Source organism: Wyeomyia smithii, chromosome 3 (assembly GCF_029784165.1).
Source record: "Wyeomyia smithii strain HCP4-BCI-WySm-NY-G18 chromosome 3, ASM2978416v1, whole genome shotgun sequence".
NCBI classification, from domain to species: Eukaryota; Metazoa; Arthropoda; class Insecta; order Diptera; family Culicidae; genus Wyeomyia; species Wyeomyia smithii.
Genome location: NC_073696.1, coordinates 34,850,717 through 34,876,238, shown reverse-complemented (window position 1 = coordinate 34,876,238; position 25,522 = coordinate 34,850,717). Strand labels below are relative to the sequence as shown.

General features: G+C 38.0%; 1 protein-coding gene across 2 annotated transcripts in view; it reads left to right on the top strand.

The window, feature by feature from the left end:
- Window positions 1-25,522, top strand: part of LOC129731626 (neural-cadherin-like) — an 895,915-nt gene that overhangs the window by 345,728 nt on the left and 524,665 nt on the right. The window contains exons 4-5 of one of the 2 annotated variants that reach the window (XM_055691759.1): window positions 15,174-15,533; window positions 15,588-16,022. In XM_055691759.1, the coding sequence (XP_055547734.1) occupies window positions 15,989-16,022 (34 nt within the window). In that variant the 5' untranslated portion in view covers window positions 15,174-15,533; window positions 15,588-15,988. Of the gene's footprint in view, window positions 1-15,173; window positions 16,023-25,522 lie in introns of both variants that reach the window. The other variant, XM_055691760.1, reaches the window with a different exon arrangement.

Sequence of the window (25,522 nt, the reverse complement as noted above, 5' to 3'; positions counted from 1 at the left end):
GCAGAATTATTGACGAGTCCCAATCTCGCTGCTTTCCTCTTAAAAGGTACGAAGACCTCCTCCACGGCCTTACGGTTGATACCTATGATATCGATGTCGTTCGCAAAAACAAGAAGCATGTGAGATTTCGTGATGATCGTACCGTTTCTTTCCACGTTTGCTCTTCGTACTGCACCCTCAAGAGCGATGTTGAACAGTAAGTTGGAGAGCGCATCCCCCTGCTTCAGTCCATCCAACGTTACGAACGCGGCTGTAGTTTCGCCAGCTATCCGCATGCACGATTCTGATCATTCCGGCGTCATACTCATACTCAGCTTCATTAGTTTCGTAGGGAAAACGTGTTCCAGCATGATCTGCCACAGCTCGTTTCTTTTCACTGTGTCGTATGCCGCCCTGAAATCCACAAACAGAGGGTGGGTCGGTAAGTTGTACTCCTGGAACTTATCGAGGATCTGTCGCAGGGTGAAGATTAGATCCGTCGTGGAACGCCCCTGCCGAAAACCAGCCTGATATTCGCCAACAAAAGATTCCGTTAACGGTCTCAATATGAAGAACAGGATACGGGAGAGAACTTTATTTGCGGAGTTGAGCAACGTTATGCTCCGATAGTTGCCAATATCCAATCGATTGCCCTTCTTATATGTAAACTGGAAATCGACCGTAATATTGATGTCGGGATATTTCGGCTCTGCGATCTTTGATTTTAGAACCAACTATTTAATTTTGTCCAACGTTTCGACGCCGGTTGGTATCTTCATCAGGGAAAACTATATTGTTTCAATAATTTACAGATTTTAAAACAGGTTTCACATTTTTATAATATAGTCTACTTACAATTCCGATTGTTCTTTGTCCTGTGGCTTTTTAAAGCATATAACTGTTTGGTATAGTTCGGTAGTGTTAACATTGATGCTTGTGGCTGAATTTGAAAGATTCGTCTGAAAAATTTGTGGAGTTTAGTCTGTTATTGGTGGTTCTATTATAATATCTTACTGTTCAATTTCTGTTGTATTAAAAAATCTGTGGTTGTTCTAACGGTTTGAATACAAGAGAATTAAATGGATGCTGCTCCACAGCCCATTTATGTCTTCCACTCCTTCCTCCTGCTGTTCTGCGATCCGTTGATCCAGCTCTCTGGCGTATTCTGTTGCCACGCCATCAGATTTCAACCGCTGAATGTTGGAACGCGTCGTCCTCTCTGTGCGAGATTTCAGCACGTTCGACAACCGTGCGCGGATCTTACAAACAACGAGATAATGGTCAGAGTCAATTTTTGGTTCCTGAAAAGACCTAACATCAGTAACATCCGAAAAGTGCCGACCGTCAATCAATACGTGATCGATCTGGGAGCAGGCTTCTTCATTTGGATGCCTCCAGGTGTGCTTTCGAATATTCAAACGTGGAAAATAGGAGCTACATATGGCCATTCCTCTGGCCGCGGCAAAGTTTATCAGCCTCAGGCCGTTTTCATTGGTTGACGAGTGGAGGCTATGCCTTCCAATGGCCGGACGGAAGAATTCCTCCCTCCCAACCTGTGCGTTTGCGTCTCCGATGACGACTTTTACGTCGTGCTTTAGGCACTCGTCTATTCGCTCAAGCTTGTCATAGAACTCATCTTTGACTTCATCGGATTTGTAGTTTGTCGGCGCGTAGGTGCTGATTAAACTGTAGTCGAAGAATTTGCCCCTAATCCTCAACACGCATAAACGGTCATCTACGGGTCTCCACCGGATGACTCTTGTTTTCTGATTTCCCAGCACTACGAAACCGACGCCCGTTCCGCTGCTTTGCCGCCACTGCAGTAGATGTGGTTCTTGAAAGAAGTGCGTGCAATAGGGTCTACTTCACGGAATTCCCTTTCTCCTGAATTTGGCAACCGAACCTCCTGAATCGCTGCGATTTCAACTACCTGCCGCTGTAGTTCTCGAGCAAGCAAGCCAGCCCGCGCCGGTTCATTGAGAGATCGGACGTTCCAAGTACCCAATTTCCAATCGTTACCTTAAAAAGAACCCTTCAAAAGAACTTCTTTAAGTTCAGTAGGGTAGGTACGAAATTGTTATATCATTATGTAATAGCCTGAAATAAATTGAATTGAATTGAATGGAATCTTTTTCCGTATTCGTAGCCTAGGTCTTTGTGAATTGATCCTTTCCGTATTTCTAGATTCGTTGTTCGTGGTTGAAGAAAGGTTTCGGTATGCTACCTTACCAGGGTCGCGATACCTACATCCTGCTGATGGGGCTGTCATCTTAGGTGTAGCTGGCGGGATACAGCATTCCATAATTCAGCCACCCACTCCGGGTCAGACGCTGTTGTACGCCGCCTCTATGGGGATACAGCCGCGCACGACCCCCTTCCCAGTAAGCATACGACCATAGTTTCCACCTGGGGTTGGTTACCCGAGCTCCGCTAAGGTTACTCGTATTCCGGTCGGCACCATGTGGAGGTTGGGATAAGAGTTGCTGGACAGAGGTGAATGGCTACATTAGGGTTTCAAGTTACACGTATCCAGCCATTTGCCAACCAAAAAAAAAATCCGATTGATGGAGCCAAATTGGTAAAGTGGTTACCGAAATATTGGGAAAAATAACAGATACAGTCATATCAGTATTATGGGTTTTATCGTATGTCAATAACTTTAAATAGTCAAATTGAAGTTTATTGGACGTGAACAACATTTCTCTACTTGCGTTATGTGCGAAATCCCTGCGCTAGTTAGCTGAACTTTTAAGTTTTCAAACAAATGTCGATAGACTCTCATCAGCTGATAATTTGTTGTTGTTTTCACCACAGTCGCAAAAAGTCAGTCGTGGAAAATAAGGCTAGAATGCGTGAAAAATTGTTTTTTTCTCAACAAAATGAAAGGGACTATAAATAATTGCTATGAATTTATCGAATTATGAGGTATCAGCTCTTAATTTCAAATTTTCACTATTTTTTTACGCTGCTAAATGTTGGCTCTTAATACTGGTCACGAAATTTGGTTTTCCTAGTATTATGGGCCACCTAGTAATATCGGCTAGGCTTTATTTTGTATTGGTTTTTAACGCATGTTAATGACTTTCGTTAATCAAAATAAAGTTTAGTGCACTAATGAACATAACTCTTGAATATATTTATGTATCGGCATTTTAATTGGTGAAGAAACTGGTACACTGTAAACTGGGGTGGCGTTGATCATTCTACCCCTTTTTCGAATTTGTGATAATCCATGCATTTCCTGCTATTTAAAAAGTGTTTTTCATGTTGAGCGATTTTTATTGCCAACAAACAATCGGTTCAAGCGGTTACAAAACAACAAGGTGCGATAAGTAAAGTTTCTTAATTTTGTTCCCAGATTAGGTCTCAAAACAAAATATCACACCGATTTTCATCATTGTGTTGGCAAATTTTTCTCAAAGGCAATGTTGAGTCTTAATAATCTCAACAGCGTACTACATGTTTTCTTCTCAACAACAACCCAAGACGTAAAGTAGGTAATTTGGACAATTGCATAAGTCATATTCCACGTAGACAAGTTTTTGATGATTTTAGATCACCTTCCCTCTCAGTGGACAATCGTTCATATATATTTTGAAAATTTTGTATGAATTATTAACATTCGTCAACATAAACTGTTCACGTTAAATTTGAACGGCCCCCAAATTGCTTTACATATTAGGAAACCTATTCAAGTCGTTTTAGACTGTTCAAATTTGTTTAATCAGCAAAGTTCCACTCCAAATTCATCAAAACAATAAGGTGATCAAAGTCACCCGGAATTATGCTAGATGAAAATTGTTCAGAGCATATCTAAGAACAGCAGAATTATCGCTAAACTATTGAAGTAGTAACTGGATCTTGCTCAACGCATGGCAGTACTCGTTTTAAAAATATCAAACAATTTTGTATTCAGTATATTCTTTAAATATTTCACATATATTCTACAAAAATGATCAAAGTCACCCCAGTTTACTAATGTTCGTTTTTCCTGAATTTTCATGATCTTGCTTTGAAGTCAATATTAACCTTGCAAAACAGATTTCTAAACTTCGGATACTGTACCCAGTTTATAAAATTCACGCTTCTTCTTGGTTTTAAAAGCACTCGCTGATCGTTCAGCCCGCATTTTCACTGTTAACAAATACGCTTCAACTCTAAGACAGCCGACCGCATTTCCAACTCGAAAAGACAGGTGACTGTATCGATAATCGAACTCTTGCCTTACAGCTTAGACTGCTGTTCTCTCCGACGGAGTTATAAGACCCCTATTGTAAAAACATATGAGTATTGAAAAAATGAGAAGATAAACTTTGAAAAAGAAAACCTGCGCAAAATCGAAAATGGTTCAATGTCTTTATGATATTCTAACCTTCCTCTCGATGTTAACCTCACTGACGGAATTGCTCCTTAAAATAATGTTTCTGTCTTTAAAACAAAAAAATATCGTCTGGCACTTAACACTGGGAGCGTTGGCCCATAATACAAAAGAGTCAAAAAGTGGACCATAATAGTGGGATAATCGGAATAATCGGAAGAGCATATCATTTTGTGAATTTTTGACTAAATAAGTTATGTAAGAATGGAAATGTATTTTCAACATCAAACTTCAATGTATTTAGCACAAGTTAGTGAAAAAACGAAGGTTTAATCTATTTTTTTCGATTTTTTATCGTTTGTTCAAAATCACAATAATGCTTAGCTGGCCCATAATACTGGTTTGACAGTAGGGGAAGGGGTGATGAAATGGACACCCTAAGCCATTTCTCAATATATTTTTTTTTTAAAGGGGGGATTTGTTAGTAGCTTAAGTATTTATGATATATATTAGTAAATAATGAGTATGTGTGTCCAATCACAAATGGTGACTTCTCAACACTGTTAGAAATTTGTAATTTTAATTGTTAGGATTTGTTTGCTTTCGCAATTAGGACTTATCATTCGTAGGGATTTAAACCTACTTGTCAGAAACGGGGAAGTAAACTTACAACTAACTTAATTGCTAACTTATTGGCTATAAAGAGAGCTTATCGTAGCAATTGAGGATTGCAACGATTTTTGTCGAAAATTGTTAATAATTTTATTTGACATAGCTTCTAATGGTTCAACACCAGTAAGTCTATGTAATTCGAGTGTACCAAACCAAGGAGGACGCTTCAAAATCATTTTCAGAATTTTATTCTGAATCCTTTGGAGCGTTTTCTTCCTTGTTGAACAGCAACTTGACCAGATCGGTACAGCATAAAGCATTGCTGGTCTAAAAATTTGTTTGTAAATCAAAAGTTTGTTCTTTAAACAAAGTTTAGAATTCCTGTTAATGAGAGGATATAAACATCTCGTATATTTGATGCACTTGGTTTGTATACTCTCAATGTGCTCTTTGAAAATAAGTTTTTTATCATAAATTAGTCCCAAGTACTTAACCTTGTCGGACCAACTTAAAATAACCCCATTCGTCTTGACAACGTGATTATTGTTTGGCTTGAGGAAAGAAGCCCTAGGCTTATGCGGAAAAATTATCATTTGAGTTTTAGAAGCATTGGGAGAGATTTTCCACTTTTGCAAGTAGGAAGAAAAAATATCTAAACTTTTCTGCAATCGACTGCATATGACACGAAGACTTTTCCTTTTACGGAAATGCTTGTGTCATCGCAGAACAATGACTTTGTGCATCCTGGAGGCAAATCAGGAAGATCTGAAGTGAATATGTTGTACAGGACTGGACCCAAGACTGAACCTTGAGGTACACCTGCTCTGACAGGAAATCTATCAGATTTTGAATTCTGATAGACAACCTGCAGAGTTCGATCAGTAAGATAATTTTTTAAAATTTTGATTAGGAAAATTGGAAAATTAAAAGTTTGCAATTTCGCAATCAAACCTTTATGCCAAACACTGTCGAATGCTTTTTCTATGTCTAAAAGAGCAGCTCCAGTGGAATAACCTTCAGATTTGTTAGCTCGTATCATATTAGTAACTCTGAGCAATTGATGAGTTGTGGAATGCGAATGTTTGGCGAAATCCAAACTGTTCATTTGCAAAAATTGAATTTTCGTTGATGTGTGACATCATCCTGTTAGGAATAATTCTCTCAAACAGTTTACTTATTGAAGAAAGCAAACTGATTGGTCGATAACTTGAAACTTCAGCTGGGTTCTTATCCGGTTTTAAAATGGGAGTAATTTTTGCATTTTTCCATAATTTGGGAAAAAATGCAATTTTGAAGCAGCAATTGAAAATTTTTACTAAAAATTCCATTGTGCTCTCAGGGAGATGTTTGATTAGTATATTAAAGATTCCATCGTCACCAGGTGCTTTCATATTTTTGAAATTTTTAATAATTGATTTAATCTCATTCAAGTTAGTTTCAATTATTTCTGCAGGTAAAAAATTCTGGGAAGAAATTAAATCAAATTGACGTGTGACTTCATTTTCAATTGGACTCACAAAATTCAAATTTGAGTTATGAACACTCTCAAACTGCTGAGCAAGTCTTTGAGCCTTTTGTTCATTGGATACAAGAAAACGTTCACCATCTTTTAAAACTGGAATAGGCTTTGAAGGTTTCTTAAGAATCTTCGACAGCTTCCAAAATGGTTTTGAATATGGTTTCAATTTTTCAACTTTAGTCTCAAAATTTTGATTTCTCAGAAGAGTAAATCTATGTTTAATCTCTTTCTGTAAATCTTTATAAATAGTTTTAAAAACAGGGTCACGAGAACGTTGATATTGACGTCTGCGGACATTTTTCAAACGAATTAGAAGTTGAAGATTTTCGTCAATTATTGGTGAATCAAATTTCACTTGAGCCTTTGGAACAGAATAATTCCTGGCATCAACAATTGCACATTTTAATGCTTCCAAAGCGGAATCAATATTCACTTCGTTTTGCAAATCAAGCTCATTATTGAAATTTCTCTCAATATGAGTTTTGTATCTTTCCCAATTAGCCATGTTATAATTAAAAACAGAGCTCATAGGGTTTAAAACTGATTCATGTGATAAAGAAAAAGTTATTGGAAGATGGTCAGAATCAAAGTCAGCATGTGTGATCAAATCACTACATACATGACTTTGATCTGTAAGCACCAAATCAATTGTTGAAGGGTTTCTTACAGAAGAAAAGCATGTAGGACTATTCGGAGACAAAATAGAATAGTATCCTGAAGAACAATCGTTGAATAAAATTTTGCCATTGGAATTACTTTGAGAATTATTCCATGAATGATGTTTAGCGTTAAAATCGCCAATTATGAAAAATTTTGAACGATTTCTGGTGAGTTTTTGTAAATCACCTTTAAAATAATTTTTGAGCTCGCGTGTGCATTGAAATGGTAAATATGCTGCGGCAATAAATAAAATCCCAAGTTCAGTTTGAACTTCAATTCCCAAAGTTTCAATAACTTTCGTCTCAAGATGGGGAAGAGCACGATGTTTGATTCGGCGATGAATAACAATTGCAACTCCACCGCCGGAACCCTGAATCCTATCATATCTATGAACCACGTAATTGGGATCATATTTAAATTTTATGTTAGGTTTCAAAAATGTTTCAGTAATAATTGCAATATGCACATTATTTACTGTTAAAAAGTTAAAAAGCTCATTCTCATTGGCCTTCAATGAGCGAGCATTCCAATTTAATATTTTAATTGTTTTATTTAAAATCATTGCTAAATTTTAAATCAGAAACAATTTTAATAGTAAAATTTGTGCCTATTTGAATGGCTTCAAACATTGATTTTGCCTGCAACATGGCGTTCATAAGATCGAACATTGCCTGTTGCAAAAAAGAAAGTTTACCTGCCGTAATAGGCCCCCGGCAGTTGACATTAGAAAAAATATTTTCGGCAGCAATATTAGCTGGAGTGATAGGTGTACAATTATTTTCTAGCCTGTTTTGCTTACCCATATTAACGGTCATTTTCGAACTACCAACACTAGGCGGTATAATGTTCGAACTACCTGTAACCTGTGCATAAGTTAAACGGGTATGCAAAGGAGTAGGTAAATTATGCGTCACTGGTACGCTTGGAGAATTTTGTTTTGAAGTTGGTTTTAATTGAGAAATTGAATTTTGTTTACCTTGCCTTGCCTTAACAATTGCTAAACGGACTGGGCATTGATAAAAATTTGACATATGGTTGCCGTTACAATTCGCACAGCGAAATTTTTTACTCTCTTTCACAGGACATGTGTCCTTTTTGTGAGAAGAGTCTCCACAATTAAGACATTTTTGGTCCATGTTACAGAATTTGGAACCATGGCCATAACGTTGGCAAGTACGGCATTGGGTGATATGCTTTTCACCTCCGCCATACTTCCTATAAATTTCCCACTTTACACGCACATTATACAAAGCATGTGCTTTTTCAAAAAATTTTAAGTTGTTAACCTCATTGCGGTTAAGATGAATTAAATAATTAACAAGGGAAATTCCAGTTCTCTGACTGTTTTCGCCTCGTGATTTTTGTTTCATTAGAATTACTTGGGTAGGGGCTATGCCAAGTAATTCTGTTAAAGTAAGTTTGATCTCATCAACGGTTTGATCGTTGGTGAGACCTTTCAAGACAACCTTGAACGGCTTGGCGTTCTTGGTGTCATATGTAAAAAATTTGTACATCTTGTCAGTTAAATACTGAACAAGACGATCACGACCCTTTACTGAGTCGGCTAATAAGCGGCATTCACCTCTACGGCCAATTTGATAGGTAACTTTAACGTCAGAAACAAACGTTGAAAGTTCCTTTTTGAATATATTAAATTCAGAAGAAATAGTTACCACAATAGGTGGAACTTTCTCCTTTTTTAAAGATTTTATATTTTGTATAGTTTCATTATTAATAACTTCCATTTCACCAGCTTCTTGCTCAGGCAAAATATCAAAAGGATTGTCACCATTTCTCAATATCCTCCACAGTTTAACACTACAACTATGAGTCGATAGTGCACATTAACTGAGCTACTAATGGTTGATACAAAAAATAAGAAGAAGTGCTCAAATATAGTATTTTTCGTAGTTTTCATGAGCATTTCCGAAAGCAGTTTTTTGGGGGAAAAATGAACACGTGTAGGTAAAATGAACATAGGGAGGTGGTAATATGAACACCTTGGGCGTGAACACTAATTATCCCTTTACAGATAGTAAAATGTTGTTCCATAGAACATGACACACTTATGCATTCACCAACAGTTCAATTTTCACCGTTTGTCGTAAAAGTAATAACAATATACGACCTTATCCGCAAGAAACTGAGAAATGGCGGAAGCTTTTTTTACGGACATTCCGCATTGAACGGTACGTTTAGCTGCGGTCATCTGTTCATTGGTCCGAGTTTACCTTTGCGTTTTTCTGATATAAACACGAAGCATCTAGATTTTTCAATAGAAATTAACACAATTTTTTGATCATCACTATGGGCTGTCCATTTTTCCCGCACATTCATATTATTGAAAATACCTAAATATATCGAGAAAATCACTTAAACTATTTCTAACCTTTGATGATTTCTGCTGGTTAATAGTCTGAGTACAGATATTTGCAGAAAAATCGTTATAAAATACTGTTTTACACTATAAAAAAACTTATTCTTTGTAGGCCAAAAATAACATCACCACCACGAATGTACACGTGTTTTTGGTTTTAGTTTATTATTTTGACTGTTTGACTGTTTCATGTCGCATACTTTGTCTCAAATAGCTTCTAGTGCCTCTAAGATAAGGTGCCAAAGAAGTTTGTACTATTTTTCAACGTAATAGTCGAGATTTTAACGGGTGTCCATTTTACCACCCCTGTTCATTTTAGCCACACTTCCCCTACTGCCATAAACATGCAACTGAGTAAAACGCATTTTAATCATCCCCATATTTTCATTACTATTAAATCAATTGGAAGACAAAAATTGAAAACATGCAATTATGTTAGTTGAACATACATGGCATAACATTTTTAAGTACAATACCGTTATGATTTGTTTAAAATTGTGTGAAAAAATAAAAGAATATATAAATGTGACTGACATGCGTTTATTCGCACTTGAATAATTCAAATTAAACGCATAACAGTCACAGCATGCCGTGGTGTACTGAACAGTGCCATCAACGTCAGTTCATTTCTCGTTTATGTTTCGACAATTCACATGTTTAGAGAATTGAAAATTGTTCTAACATGTCTGTACTCGAGTATTTGAAGTTTTACGGTGATGAGGATAGTTCCGAAGACAACGTTTCAGTAATAGATGAATCCGAGACTGGTGATAGTGATTCGACACAATTTCTTTTGCTCGGAAGAAGGATTTCTCGGATTTGAACCAAATGACGAGCAGTTTCATGTTAAACAGTTTCCGGCATCGTGGATTCACTATTTGAAATCTTTAGAAGACTGTGAAATAGACACAGGGAGTGACAAAGATTTTGAAAGAAGCTTCACTGCCAGTGTGGGATGTACAAAAAAAAACGGAAACTATCGAAAAAAGAAAAACAAGTCAGAAGCGTTGCAAAAAAGCGTCGTCATTTGCACCAGGTTAAGCTTCATGAGTGCGGGTGTAAATTGAAATGTGGATCAAGCATTTCTAAAAAAGATCGAATTCATTTGAATGCAATTTTTTGGGCTCTTGATGAAGAAAATCAAAATAGATACTTTCGCCAAAACATGCAGCGTACGGAAGTTCAAAAAAGACGTCGGTACAGGTATGACGAAGATAACCCAAAAAAATGAATAGCTACGTGTTTCAACTTGTGGCCTCAAACAACTCTTCAGTTAAAGTGTGTCGGAAATTTTTCTTGAACACCTTCGGCTAAAGTGACAACTGCGGGTGAGTACCTTTCATTTTCATAAATATAAAGCAAGAGGAGTCTAACGTTTTGCTAATCTAACTACTCATTTACACAGAAACATGATTTATCGGTGCGTTGAAGGAAATCAACCAAAAAAATCTCTACGAGGGAGTTATGTCCGAAGCACAGCAAAACGTGATGCCATTAAGAATCACATACTCTCGTACGGTCCAACGGTTTCCCATTATCGCAGAGAGCATGCTCCCAACAGATTGTATCTTCCGTCAGATCTCACTGAAAAGAAGATGCATCAAAACTTTCAAGACTCGCAAGAACTTAAAGTAACATATGCTCTATATTGTAGAAAATGCGAGAAATGAATATATCACTTGTGCGCTTGGGAAAAGAAAAGTGCGAGTTATGTGTCACTACAGCACAACATCGCAAGGCAACAGGACATCCTGTAATCGCTAACGACAATTCTTGCCAGATATGCATTCGCCATGATGACCATTCTAGAGTAGCGAAAATGTCACGTCAAGCTTATCGCTTAGATGGAGAAACAGTACTATTGAAAACTGTGGTTTTAGCCGTAGATCTTCGAAAGTTATCGTATTTAAGTCAACTGTTCGGAAATTTGTTTGAAATGTTTATTTTCCAGGTTGTACAGCTACCTAGGCTTGAAGGCTTGAAAACGGTGATGTTTTCTCGACGACTTATGGTATTCAATCAGACGTTTGCTCCCGTTGGGAGATATGCAAAGTGCTTTCCGGTCATTGTTTGTTCGTGGGACGAATCAACGACAGGCCGATCTGCGAATGATGTAATAAGCACATTCCATCGGGTTATTGACTGGTATAAAAACACCACAAAAATCGTTCTATGGCTCGATAATTGCGCCGCTCAGAACAAGAATTGGAATTTGTTCCTTCGCCTGATACCTCTGAAAAATTCCGACAATATAAAGGTGGAAGAACTAGCACTGAAATTTTTCGAGCCTGGAAATACGTTTATGGCAGCCGACAGCTACCATGCTGCCGTTGAAAGAGCAATGAAACCGAATCCACCTGTGACATATCCCGATTCTACGAACGTTCTTCAAGTTGCACAGTCGAATGTGACAGTGCTAGACATGAAGCCTGAGCATTTTTTCGAGACACAAATTCATGTTTCCCAATATACGCTAAACAAGATGAAGCCTCGGCCATACATGGATCAAATAAAACAAGTGGTCATTCGTAAAGGTAGCTACAAAGTCATGTACGGTGAGTCGTTGGAATGTGACGCTGTGCTGGAGAGTTGTTTGCTGTTCTCGAAAAAACAGCTCCAAACTATCACGTCCAATACTTTTAGTTTGAAAACTAATTTGAAGTTTAAACAACGTGCACGAATAGGGCAAAGCAGGAAAAAAGAATTACTGAACGTAATTCTGCCGACCAACAAAAAAAAATCATTCTGGGAAAATATGGCGGAAAAAGAATCTGAGGATGACGAAATAAATTAATAGATTTCTTCGAAATGCCAATAAAGTTGCTCAATTTATGATGCTCTTTGTCCTTTGTATTAATATACTTCAATTTGCCTTTTGATTTATAGTTGTCATAATTTTCAACTTCATATTTGCCCCTCTGAGTCTGTTATGCGTTTATTTGTAACATGGGACTGACAATGTTTGATATTTTTTTCATAATTCTAGGAACAAACCGACTTTTTTTTGGTCTTGAAAGTACATGTAATGTGAAGATGTTTCGTTGGTTTATCTTGAAAATGATGAAAAATCACATGGGACTGTTATGCATTTATGGGCTTAGTTAAATTCATCTATAAAAACCGGAAATAATAAATATATAAAGTCTTCTTTAATACGAAATATGTTTAAGGGTTTTAGAAAACCGTAATTCATCAATACCAATCGTTCAAAATGAGTTTGAGGATTTGACTGTGATTTGCTCTAAAGTGGACCACTGCGCGGTGCTGTCTACTGTTTACACCACCGAAAAATCAACGGCCGGCTTAAAATCAGCTGCGCCTGTCGCAACGCTCTGTGACGCTGCATCTCTCCTTACCTAATGATGCGAAAGCATCTTGAAAAGATGTGTCTCAAACTGCTTGGAATGGAAAAAAATCTTATCTCCATTTTTTTCAATTAGGAACAAATTTTACCAATCACATGCAACAATTTCTCATGAAAAACTTACTGCAAATAAACCCTCATCCCTAAAAAAGCATGCAGTAAAATACCAGCTGCTTCATTAGACGCAATAATCCGGAATCCTCTAAAGCTCAAAACCCTCGCCAAAAGTTTACTTCACAGCCAAAAGGCGCATATTTATGAAAGGTTTTTAAGCATTTGTAAAGCAGGTGTTGGACGAAGCAAATATTTGCTATTTTTCAATACAGATTTTATTTTGTGCAAATAAAAATCGTACCAAAAATAGCAAATATTTGCGTCGTCTAATACCTGCTTAAGATTAGTAATAATACCACCTTAAACCGATTTGAAGTAATATATTATTATATATGCAGCAGCCAGTAAGTATATTTTTTTTCTAATATTAGTTATACGTACCCGGCGATACTCAGGGAAAAGATTCAAAATTTAGAATTCATTTAAGACTGTTTTTCAGAATCCGGGCGTTGGATTTCTAAATGGTGTCTGGAGTTGATTTTCAGCATCTTTGTGTAATCTCAGTTTCGAAAACACTTTCAACGGATTGTATTTGAATTGAAAAGGGTATCTGCTGTCAACTTTCGGCTTCTAGCAATTATCCTTGTTAAAGAAATACCTCCATTGATTGGTATTCGGCAATTTATGGCTGTTTTCTGTATTTCATTTCATTATTTTATTTATTTATTTTGTTTAAGCATGTTTCCAAATAAATCGGAAGTTGCCATCTTCGATTCAAAATAGGTTGACAAGTCCAGGTTTATGAACCTCATCCCGGTTCTGGAAATATTCATTTTGAGTAGTAGTTGACCATTTAAATCTGATTTCCACAGATCGGAAGTCGCCATCTTGGATTTTTTTAAAATGGTTGTGAGGTTTATTTTCGGCCTTTGGACATCATCTCGGCTCCGAAATTGGAATATTGGATGATATTTGATTATTTTAGATTGCTGAGTGTGTTGAAAGGGTATTACGAATGGAAGGATTGATGAACACTGCTTTGAGAAGTGTAGAGTCAATCCTGTATCGGGTCGTAGAAAAAAACTAATTTTAGTGGTGCAATTGGGACTACCGAATCCCGTGTGATAGAGGAAGTGAACATTAAAACGATGCGGCTGAAGATAAGTATAGTGAACATGCGGGAGGTAGTTTAAAAGTGATATTTTTGTTACTTTCAAAATTGTTTATGCAAAGAAAGTGACAATTGGAACGAGCGTCGCTTGCTTTCCACATTAAGGCTTGCATGCAAGCTTGTGTGCAGGTCCGAGTGGACAGACAGTGCTGCGGTTTCCACCATGAATGAAGCAAATGCATTGCAAATAAATATCTTTTTTTTTGCTTATATTTCTTAATTTATCATTATTATTTTAAGTTCTTATTGTACCAATTGCGTAGGCGACCGATTGACACATTATTTATTACAAGTTTAGCAATTTGTCATCAGCTTTTAGGTAATATTTTGGTACATACATAGGTTATATTTTGGTACGTATTAATGGTAAAATTTATTCATTTTACTAATTGGCACTAAATATAACATGCTATTAAATACGGGTCAATTTTTTTGATATAAATGTATCAAACGAATTGAAAGTCTGAAAATATTAATAAAATCTGTAAGATTCTAATAATATTTTGAGGCGGGGCATACCGATTGGAAAATTACTCCGGAATGTACTGCAAGTACTCAGTCATTCTGTAAAGGGTCTTTGGAAGGTCAGTAGAGCTAACACCTTCTAGAACCCGAAACTAAGATAGTTGCAGAGTTGAAATATAATTGCAACTGTCTTTTTTTCACTATATCACTGCCAGACAGTGGTTTCTAGAGAGGTTCCACACATACACACACACACACATATTTGATTATTTTAGATTGCTTTCTACAAATCGGAAATCCAAATCGGCTTCTGAGCGTCATGTCAGTTCCAAAAACAAATTAAATCATAGATAACAGGTATTGCCGCAATTTAACCAATTGGAAGAATTGAATGAGGTCAAGCTGCAATAGAATTATTCCTTGGGACGGGTGTCCTAAGAATTTATGATTGAAATACCACCGTGGATAAAAAAATGTTGCTGCAAATTGACAGCTTCCCGTGAATCCAGACCGTAAAGTAATGGTTACATTAACCCCAATAAAGCCTAACCCAGCTGTCAATCAATCCTGCATCTCTTTTTCGTTAAATTTCGTCAATGACAAATTGCTTCGTGAAGTAAACTGATTTCTTTTTGATTTTTCGCTCACTTTCAGATAAAAACCAACCCAACACTGTGAAAACAACCCCCATCGCATAGCTTCAATAAGGATCTCAGTCCACCCCGAAAAAGCATGCGTAACAGACGGTCCGTATGGCAATAAATCGGTTATCTGTGACTAAGGCGAAAGCTTCCCAAAAATGAAACACTTAAAAACCTATCGAACACTCAACGTGTGAGAGAGTTTGCCATATGAACTGCAAAAGTGCAAAAACCAGTCGAAAACTAATACAACTTGTGCAACATCCAGTGTGCGGTGTAGCTTTCAACACATCCGAACACGATTACCGAGGATAAAGTTACCGCAAAAAAATATACACAACGAGAAAATGTTCTAATAAAAAACAGCATACGAGTAAAGGCAATAAACGTGAAATTTCCGCAAAAACCTAATGTTGTTTCCTTGCAGCAGAAGCACGAAACTCGGTCAAAGTTAAAAGAAGCAAAAAAGGCAGAACAAGAAACTTTTTACGGGCAGCGAAAAAAAAAAAAAAACAAAGAAAACTCATACGAAATCCGGAGAAAACTGCTGCTGCCAAGCTTTCCTATGGCATAGGAAATACCTACCCACAAGTGCTGATAATTGAGCAACTGAACGACCATCATCAGAAGGCACGCCAACTATGTGGCGCTCCGCCGCTGCACTGTGAGACGTGCTGCTGGAGTGGTGGAGGGAAACCCGGACGGAAAAGCGAACACCGCAGGATCCGCCGACGCTAGAGACACCGTAGACGGTGGTGCCGATCCAAACTGGCGAAGATATATCACAATTTTTATGCTGCTGCCACGATTCAACACTAGCCCAGTCCAATGAATGTGGTTCGGCTTTTGCAGATTATAATCGGTGAGTGGAATAGAGCTTTGTGCTTTTGTGGGATTCGTTTTGTCCACTTTCTAGCCAGTAGCAGAATGGATTATTTTTTGTTGTACAGGAAATTGATATGAATAACATCGACTGCCTACTAGTTTAATCAATCAACAATTTTTGAACTGTAATTGGTATTTTATCTGAAAAACTGAAATGATTTTTTTTCATCCAAATAGATTATTGCATCTTAGCAAGACTCAACTAATTGAGTTAAACACCTTTTACTTGTTTAGTCACCCCTCGAATTTTAGATTCTACTGTAAATAAATAGCCAAAATTGATCGATTCTACCAGCGCGCGCCCAGTAAAAGTTGCCGACAATTTCGTTTCGAACCACAGCAAACTCAAGTTCTTTCAAAATTTAATATTCTCATGAACCATGAATAGAGCGAGTGAGAGGGGCGTTGGAAAAAAAAATCAACAATCGACAACAATCAATTGACGATGCGAAACCCGATAGAAAAACAGAGAAGGGAAAAAAGGCGAAATCAACTTGCTCTTCATGCTCCGGTTCCCGGTGAATTATTATTTCTTCCACTGTTTTCACCGGTTCCGTCCGGGCTCTCGGCTCGAGTTACCAACCGGCAAAGGCTGGTGCTGCTACTGGTTCGCAGGTTCTGGCTCGGTCCATCAGGTTCATTTAGGGCCAAGCTCCATGTCTATCAGCAGCTCCGTCAAGCCTATCCGATGCGGGAAGCAGAGCAGAAGCGTAAATTTATTTAGAAGCTCGTTGAACTGTGAAGCAAGAAGCGGAGTCGATTTGCCCGTGTGGGTTGATGATAATGGGTCGGGGTATGGGTTGTGGCCGCCATCACCACCCCGAATGCCGTGAATGATTGGAATACAAAGATAACCAGGGGAGAGATAAAAAAGGAGACGGGCGAGGAAATTGTCCTCTTCAAACGATAAACGGCAGTTGGAAAGTGGAAAAACAAAGCAGTGACAAATTGATGGTGAATTTCATCAATTATGTCCTCCAAGTTTCGGGTAGTCATTGGGAATTGTGGGTGTAGAATCGGGAAGACTTGCGTCAGTTTACTCAAGTTGCAAACAAAGTTTTAGAAATTAAGGGCTTCTGTCTCATCAAAGACTTACAAGTGATGGTATCGAAAATTAGCTTATCGCTATTGAATTGTTTTCTTTGGGGGCTGGTGGCAATGTCATTCAAGGGTAACAAGATTAGCCAAGTTAAACTGAGCAGCCTATTGCTGAAGCTGTGATAAGAACCCAGTAAAAGAGCAAAAAACTGGGTTCTATCTCATAACGACTCCCTCAATTCTATAACCATCAACTGATGACTGTGAAGGAAAGATTCCGGCTTGTTGAACCCGCAGGCAAAGTGGACTTTGAAGAGGAGAGACGCACTATAATGTAATAAACGAATTTTATTGACACTTTGTGACAGGGACGACAGTTGCTTCATTTCGTACGAAAAAGTTACTTGGTCAGAAAAATCTCCTTGAAGCGTGAAAACAGTCCACAAATATGAACATTTTTTTCCTCTATGGATGAAATAAACACTGCAAATTTTGTAATTGAGTTTCAAACTAAAAGTCTATTCAAAATGTTCTATCTTTCTGACAGTGAAATAAAACCCCTTTCATTTCCTGTCACATTTTTATTTTCTGCGCCACGCAAAAATGTTTCCCTGCCTAATGAATACGTCATTGTTGCCGTAGACTGATGAAGCTATCGTTACCAACGCGCTGGAGACATGGCGAAGCTGTCAAAGCGCCAGATATGTATGCAAATTAGTTTCGAGTTTTGAAACCAAGTTGAATTATTCTCGGAGTTTTCCACAAAAAGTGACACAAAGTTATTGGAAAGCCGTGGGACTCGTTTTTCTGTTTGAAACACTTTTGAGCTTTAATTATGCTTTTTTGACGGTTTACAGGCTCAGCACTGAAGTGCTTGTGTTATTAATAATTATTTAAACACAATAATTAGTCTGTTCTGTTTAATAGAAGAAAAAGATAAAGATATAAAAGTTTTTGCTACAACAATTTTTTCATGCCCACGTTTACTCAACCACCGTCACCTTTGGTTGGTTCTTGTCATTTACTTTTTCAATTACTTAAAGCAAATGTTGACCAAGGCTGCATTTCAAATAGTTTATACGACACGTTCAAATTTTTTACCACTTTTGCCAGCATTTTGGCCTGACTTTTAACATGTATCATGTTGTGTTTGAAGGTCTTAATGGTGTTGGACTACCCCAGAGATTTCGATACATTACAAAATACCAAAACAAAATGTGGTGTTAAATGGCATAATTTCCGGGTCAAACGATTATAACAAACGGCTATCACAAAAATATCTGAACTTGATAGAAATAACAAAGCCTGTAATATTCTTGATATGCCAGAATGATAAAAAGTACAGAATAATATCAAATTCTGTTAGTCACACACTTGAATGTTGAATGAAGTGTTTTTTAAAAGCATATTTATAACAAAATTTGTTATTCAATTCGATTCTAACAAATTCTGATCTTTTTCTGCCAAAACCTTACAAAACTTACTATAATTTGTAATAATCAGTAAGTAATTTTGATAAAAATTTTGATATTTTAACTATTAACGAGACCCAATTTGGAACAAAAGTTGTTACAAAAAGTTCGTAACAAAATATCAAAATTTGTTATTATCCTAATATTTTTGACTGATCGGGTTTGGTGGCCATATAACAAAACCAAAACCAAAAGAATTGATCATCAAATTCATTACTTGAAACTTCCATTGTTTCGCGTGTTGTGTTGCATGCTGCGACATATTGTTCGAGCCACAAATCAACCAAGTTCAGGTTTTCAATTTAGACCATTAAAGTTACAGATCATGGAACGGATATTATACGCCGTTGACGTTAATATTTCATTTCAGTAATCACTCCTGTAATTGTGGTTTAACAAGGTCACTTAGGATGACTATAAAATGACCGTGAGAGTAGCGTATACCAACTCTTTTGTACGGCACCGTAAACCATAAACAAACAAATTTCGAATCAAACCACTGACCCGCGTAAGTAAGTTCCGTTACTTACTGAAAGCCTTATGACTAAGCGTTACAGCACACTCGTTACCAGGCCTTGCTGAGTGTACCGCAACGCTTGGTGCCTGATTCATATAACACGCAAAATGCAGCGTTGCAATTATAATGCTCGTCACTCCAGCTGTTACCAGTAGGGGCCCAAGTAGGCCACAAATGTAAAATGGAATTAAATATTTTGGCAATTGCATTTGCCTATGAAAGCGAAATGTTTTTAATAAAGAGCGATCAAATAATCAATTGGCATTCCGCAGCGACTGGTCTACTCCAGTTCGTCTCACCGGAATAGCTTCCAACGTAAAGAGGTTTTATTATTGCGAACGGATTGACTTTCGTCAACTCCGTCACATGTTCCGCCGGTGGTTTAAAAAGTTTATTTAGTTCATTAAAAGAGGCAAAGTACGATTTTCACAGCTTGACTTACTTCACTGCTTTTGATTAACTTGGGAACTCAAAATAATTCAAATATTTTGTACTGCTGAAAAAAACTTTCACAGGACACATTTCCGACGCTTGCGTTTTTTATTACCATATTTTCCTAAAATATACAATTGCTAACCTTCGCAAAATCATATTTAAGTCACACTAGAGGTGGCAAAAAACGTGGGCACTCTGAACGCTTACAGTTAACAAGAGCTTCGGGATAAATACTTACTTTACTTTACTTACTTACTTACTTACTTTTACGGCGACAGACCGATTAGCGATCCAATGCCGAATCCAGAATACGTTGCCATGTTACTCGGTCTTGAGCTGCTATCCTCCAATGTCCCCTAACACCTATTTTGCGGGCATCCTCGTCGAAACCACACATCCAACGAGTGCGAGGCCTACCTCAAGTCGATAACCTCTATCGGGATTTCTGATAAATGTAGTCTTCGCTGGTCATTCTTCCGGCATTCTAGCTGCATGCCTAGCCCACTGCAACCTGCCGTGTTTTATCCGCTTAACTATATCCGCCGATTTGTACACCTGGTACACTTCATGGTTCATGCGTCTGCGCTAAAAACCATTTTCTAGTTTGTCGCCAAGGATTGAACGCAAAATCCTACGTTCAAAAACATCAAGAGCTCGCCGATCGGCCTCTTTTAACGTCCATACTTCATGGCCATAGAGGACCACGGGAAGAATTAGTAAAGGTAAATAAACTCGTCGATTACTTCGAAAGTTTCCCCATCTAACACCACAGCATAATCGAGCATAACTCGCCATAACTCGTTTCTCGTACGCTGCCCTGAAGTCAATGAACAGATGGTGAGTCTGCAAGTTGAGTTCTCGAAATTTATCGAGGATCTGTCGCAAGGTCAACATTTGGTCCGTAGTGGAGCATCCCCCTCGAAAACTACATTGGAAATCGCCAACAAAGGTCTCCGACAAAGGCCTCAGTCTATGGAACAGACTACGGGAGAGAATTTCCCATATAAACGGTGTTAAGAAGGGTTATGCCCAGATAATTACTACAGTCCAGGCGGTGGCCTTTTTTGTGGATCGGACATATCAGACCCTCCAACCAGTACGAGGGTAATTCTCATCGGACTACACTATCAGCATGATCCGGTGTAGAGCACGATACAGCTGTTCGCTCCCGAATTTGAAGAGCTCGGCTGATATGCCAACCTTACCAGCTGCCTTGCAGTTCTTCAGCTCTTTCACAGCTTCCTTAACCTCGTCCATGGATGGTGGGTCCACAGCTTTGCCATCATCCTCAATCACCATCCTGCTTCCTTCGACTACGCTTTTTTTCTTCACCATTCAACAGTACACTAAAGTGTTCCTTCCAGCTTGGCCCCCTCCGTTCTATCGGTAATCAGGTGCCCCTCCCTATCGTTGCACATGACAGGGGCTGACACATTTCGGATCTTGATTCCATTAATCTTCTTGTAGAAGCTTCTCGCATCGTGCCTGGAGAAGCAACCTTCCACCTCCGCAAGAATACGCTCTCAGTGTTGTCGTTTCTTCCGGCGATGGAGTCTTTCTTTTCAGCAGCTCTAGCTTCCGGGTATCTTTCTACGCTCTGACGAGTTACAGCCGTGGCTAACATGTGAACTCTGGCGCGGTTCTTTTCATCCGGCGCTCGCTGGCACTACTCATTGGACGTTGCTATCGCAGATGTATCCAACACTTCTCCCGTTGTGGTACTTATGGTACTGTGAATATTCCTCCCCTGTCCTTTCAGGCTACCTCCAACTTAATTCTTGATCCGCTCATCAGGTTCTGCTGGTACTCTGTAGCCACTTCTCCAGTTGATAGCCGCTGTATGTTCAACTGTATCCTACTTGTCGTCCTGGATTTCAGCACGTTAGACAACCGGGCACGAATCTTGGATACCACGAGATAATGATCCGAGTCAACATTTGGTCCTCTAAAAGACCTCAGGTCTGTAACGGCTGAAAAATGTCGACCATCAATAAGAACATGGTCGATCTGAGAGCAGGCCTCTCAATTTGGGTCCCTCCAGGTGTGCTTACATATATTCCGGCGTGCAAAATAAGCTCATAGAACTCCTCCTTCTCTTCACCGGGTTTATCGTTGGTCGGTGCGTACACATTTATCAGGCTGTAGTTGAAAAATTTCCCCTAATTCTCAACACTCATATGAGCCGTTGCCGAACAGAGTGGTCTATGTGCCATCGAGCAAATTTGTCAGGAGAAGCAATTTTCGAAAAGTCTCTGAATAAAATTCTGTTCAACAGATTCTTTCAAACAAAATGTTTTAATATAAAGGTTATGAAGTGGTTTTACATGTGAATTTGTCGAGCTTCGTAGCCACAAGGTTACAGAGTCCGCTTTGACAAGCGAATGGTGATAGGTTAGAATCTTAGTAGAACCAAACTATTCGTTCGCAAAAAGGACTTTAGGTATGGTTTTATTCTCAGGCTCTTCCACACAAAATCTTCTCTCCAGATTTAATAACCTCTCGTCTAAAGCTTCGATAATATCATAGACTATAGCACGTTATATGCTTTTAGAGTGATAGCTTGCAGGAGGATATGATAGAATCGATAAGGAAGAAAGTTGGTTACTAAATCTGAATGAGAAGACAAAAAGTACTATAACTTCCCTCCAGACTTAATAACCACTGATCTAAGGCTTCGATAATATCATAGACTATAGCACGTTATATGCTTTTGGAGAGATAGCCTGCAGGAGGATATGATAAGGTCGATAAGGAAGGTAGTAGATTACTAAGTCTGAAGGAGAAGACAAAAAGCACTATAACACGGAGCGGGTTACTTCTCAATAAGTAACACTGCAAAATGGTAAAAAAAAAAAAAAAACTGAAATGTGCAAACAGCAAAAACGTCCGGACAATGCCACAATAGATCAAACAACTACTGGTCGCAGTGGGGTCCACACAAAAAAAAAAACATGTGAATACATAAAATTACCATTTTTTCGGCGAAATAAATGAAATGAATAAATGTCACATATTACATGATATTTGACATGCTACATTTTTCGTGTTACATTACGTGTAACGTGTTACAAACCACATGTAACATGTTACAGGACAAGTGACAAGTTACATATCACATGTAATATGTTCCATGCAGGGATGGTATTCTACGCGATTTTTCGGGACTCGTAAGTAATCTACGTAGAAAACTGTATTCTACGTTTTCTACGGTAGAAAACCTCTTGTAAGTATAAAACTCTCAAGCACTCGAAAATTCACAGTATGAGTCATAAAATGCCATTGGCTGCGCTGATTAGGTGTATTTGAGTAACGGGAAAATTAATATAACAAAAAAAAAAGAAACACGAAGCAAGGGAGTGTTTTCCGGACAATTTTGTGATTACGGCGAAACAAGCAATGATAACGAACCTTTGTGTCGATTTTATCATCCCTTCCTCCGTGGAACCTACCCCTTTTCAAATTTTGTCTGGTTTATAGTAGGGTTTGCAACGGGAAACGGGAATGGAAAATCGCATTTCCCGGGGATTCCCGGGAACCGGGAACAGACAAATATTTAGCAAAATGTGATATTAAATGAAGTTTATCAGTCAAAGATAACAAAAAAAATGTTTAAAATTTCATTCTCGATTCGCATGAAAAACAAATAAAATACAAAACTATTCAAGTTAACATAAAAAATCCGTAATCGATCTTTTAGCATTTATTTGCGGAAGTGGAGAATTAAGGGTCTTCATGTCGTCAAACAGTCGCTTCAGATCCGCCGACAATTTTCCGTTAAACTCCAAAATGTGATATCCTTTTGTAAAACTTTGCTCAAGTCTACTGAATCACCGCTTATGTTCGATTTCTAGAATACTTTCAAATCACCGATTACAGCTTTTGCCACACTTAATTGAAAACTGGTGTCCAATTCTTTCAGTTTGTTGAAAACTGAGTGTTAAGCAGGTATTAGACGAAGCAAATATTTGCTATTTTTGGTACAGATTTTATTTTGTGCAAATAAATTTCGTATCAAAAATAGCAAATGTTTGCTTCGTCTAATACCTGCTTTAGGCAGGCATTGGACGCGGAAAATATTTAGTATATTCGGTACGGATTTTTTACTTGAGTTTGCTTGAGCGGTAGCAAACCTATTTGCCATTTTTTTTTTTCATTTAAATATATTTGCTATGTCATTGTGATATTCTTAAATAAACTGCGTCGCAAATCTAGTTTTCTAGTTTTATTAAATTATTGATTTTAGGTCGCACTAGTTTGACGTATTTAATTTTATTGCAATATTGCATAAGAAACTATGTGAATCTTACAAAATTTTTCACGGAACTCGGGAATCCCGGGAACCCGGGAATCAATGTTTCTGTTCCCTGGATCCGGGAATCCCGGGAAAAGCTATTTCCCGGGAAATCGTTCCCGGGATTGCAAACCCTAGTTTTTAGCAATCCTTTTTTTTTTTGAGCTTTTATCCAGATTGTCCGTTGATATTTCGTATCAATGAACAATCTGGAAATTGTATTTCGAATATTGTATTCTAGTCAAGGAATCTAACAAAAATATCGATTTCTAGCGGCAGTGTTGTTAGTTTTGTTTTTTCTGTATTAGAAAAAGTACATTGCGGTTTTCCGCAAAAGAGTATATTCTGATGTCGAATATTACAGTTTCATTGTGTTTCTGAGAAAATTTTACATGCATTTTTAACAAATAAAATTGAATTTTCTCAGATTTGCTTAAAATATAAATTGTTAGCTTGCTTATAGGTAGTATCTCTAACAGGGCTCTACATTTTCGAATCAAAACAATGAAACTTATATACTCGCGCTGGCATTGCGATTCGAACAGTTTTATTTTCACTTCATTTCTTTGGCTATAGACTGTTCCGAAAATTATAAATACATCTTCTTTCTTGAATAAAACAAAAAATACAGGATTTTTCGGGTCATTTTATTCTGAAATATAGATAATTAGTGTTTTCTTTCCAGTTTCAATTCAAGTTGGGATTATTTTTCGTAGGATACGCGAGTTCTCTGACTTTTCTCTTAACACTACTCAGAAGCTTTTGCACAATGTGTTCTCCGACCATTTTTACCACTTCAAGCCAATCTTTTTTAAATTTTTCAACATTGTCTGCTGGTTTGACATATTTCCTCAGATTTGCCTTGGTCAAAGCCCAAAAAGTTTCAATAGGGCGAATTTCAGGGCAGTTTGGAGGATTCATCTCTTTGGGACACATGTGACGTTATTTGTTTTATACCACCCTAGTGCATCCTTAGAGTAATGGCAGGAAGCAAGATCGGGCCAAAAAATTGGAGGATTGTTAAGCTGCTTAGCCATGGGTAACAACCTTTTCTGCAAACACTCTTTCACGTAAATTTAACCATTCATTGTGTCATTCGTAATGAATGGACGAGATCTTTTCCCACATTCACAAATGGCCTGCCAAACCATTACCTTCTTGCAGAATTTTTCGGAATAAATGGCTTTCACTGGTCCAGGGACATCCTTTCCCTTCAGTGATGTATAAAATTGCGGTCCTGCCGGTGTCTTATAGTCCAGTTTTATGTAGGTTTCGTCATCCATGAAAACACACCCCATTTTTTTGGTCAGAAGTTTGTCATAAAGCTTCCGAGCTCTCGGTTTCACAGATTCAGCTTGTTTTGGATTTCGTTTTGGCTGCTTCTGCTTCCGACGGGTCTGCAGACCCATTCTTCCCTTGGCACGCATAACGTTACTCGCCAAGGTTCCAAGCTTTCTCGCCACATCTCGTACTGATACTGAAGGATGCCGCTTGTAGTATTCCTTAACCTTTTTGTCCATTGTGGGATCAACAGGCCTGGGTTTTATACCACGTCTTGGGGCATCAGTAAATGTGCACTCTTCACAATACTCCCGCAATGCGGTTTGAACTGCTCCGACACTTATACCTTCTTCTCTGGCTAATTTTCTTATAGAAAGACCACTTACGGTGCCCCATTTGTGCACGATTCGCTTTCTTTGCTCGGGAGAAAGGCCACGCATTTT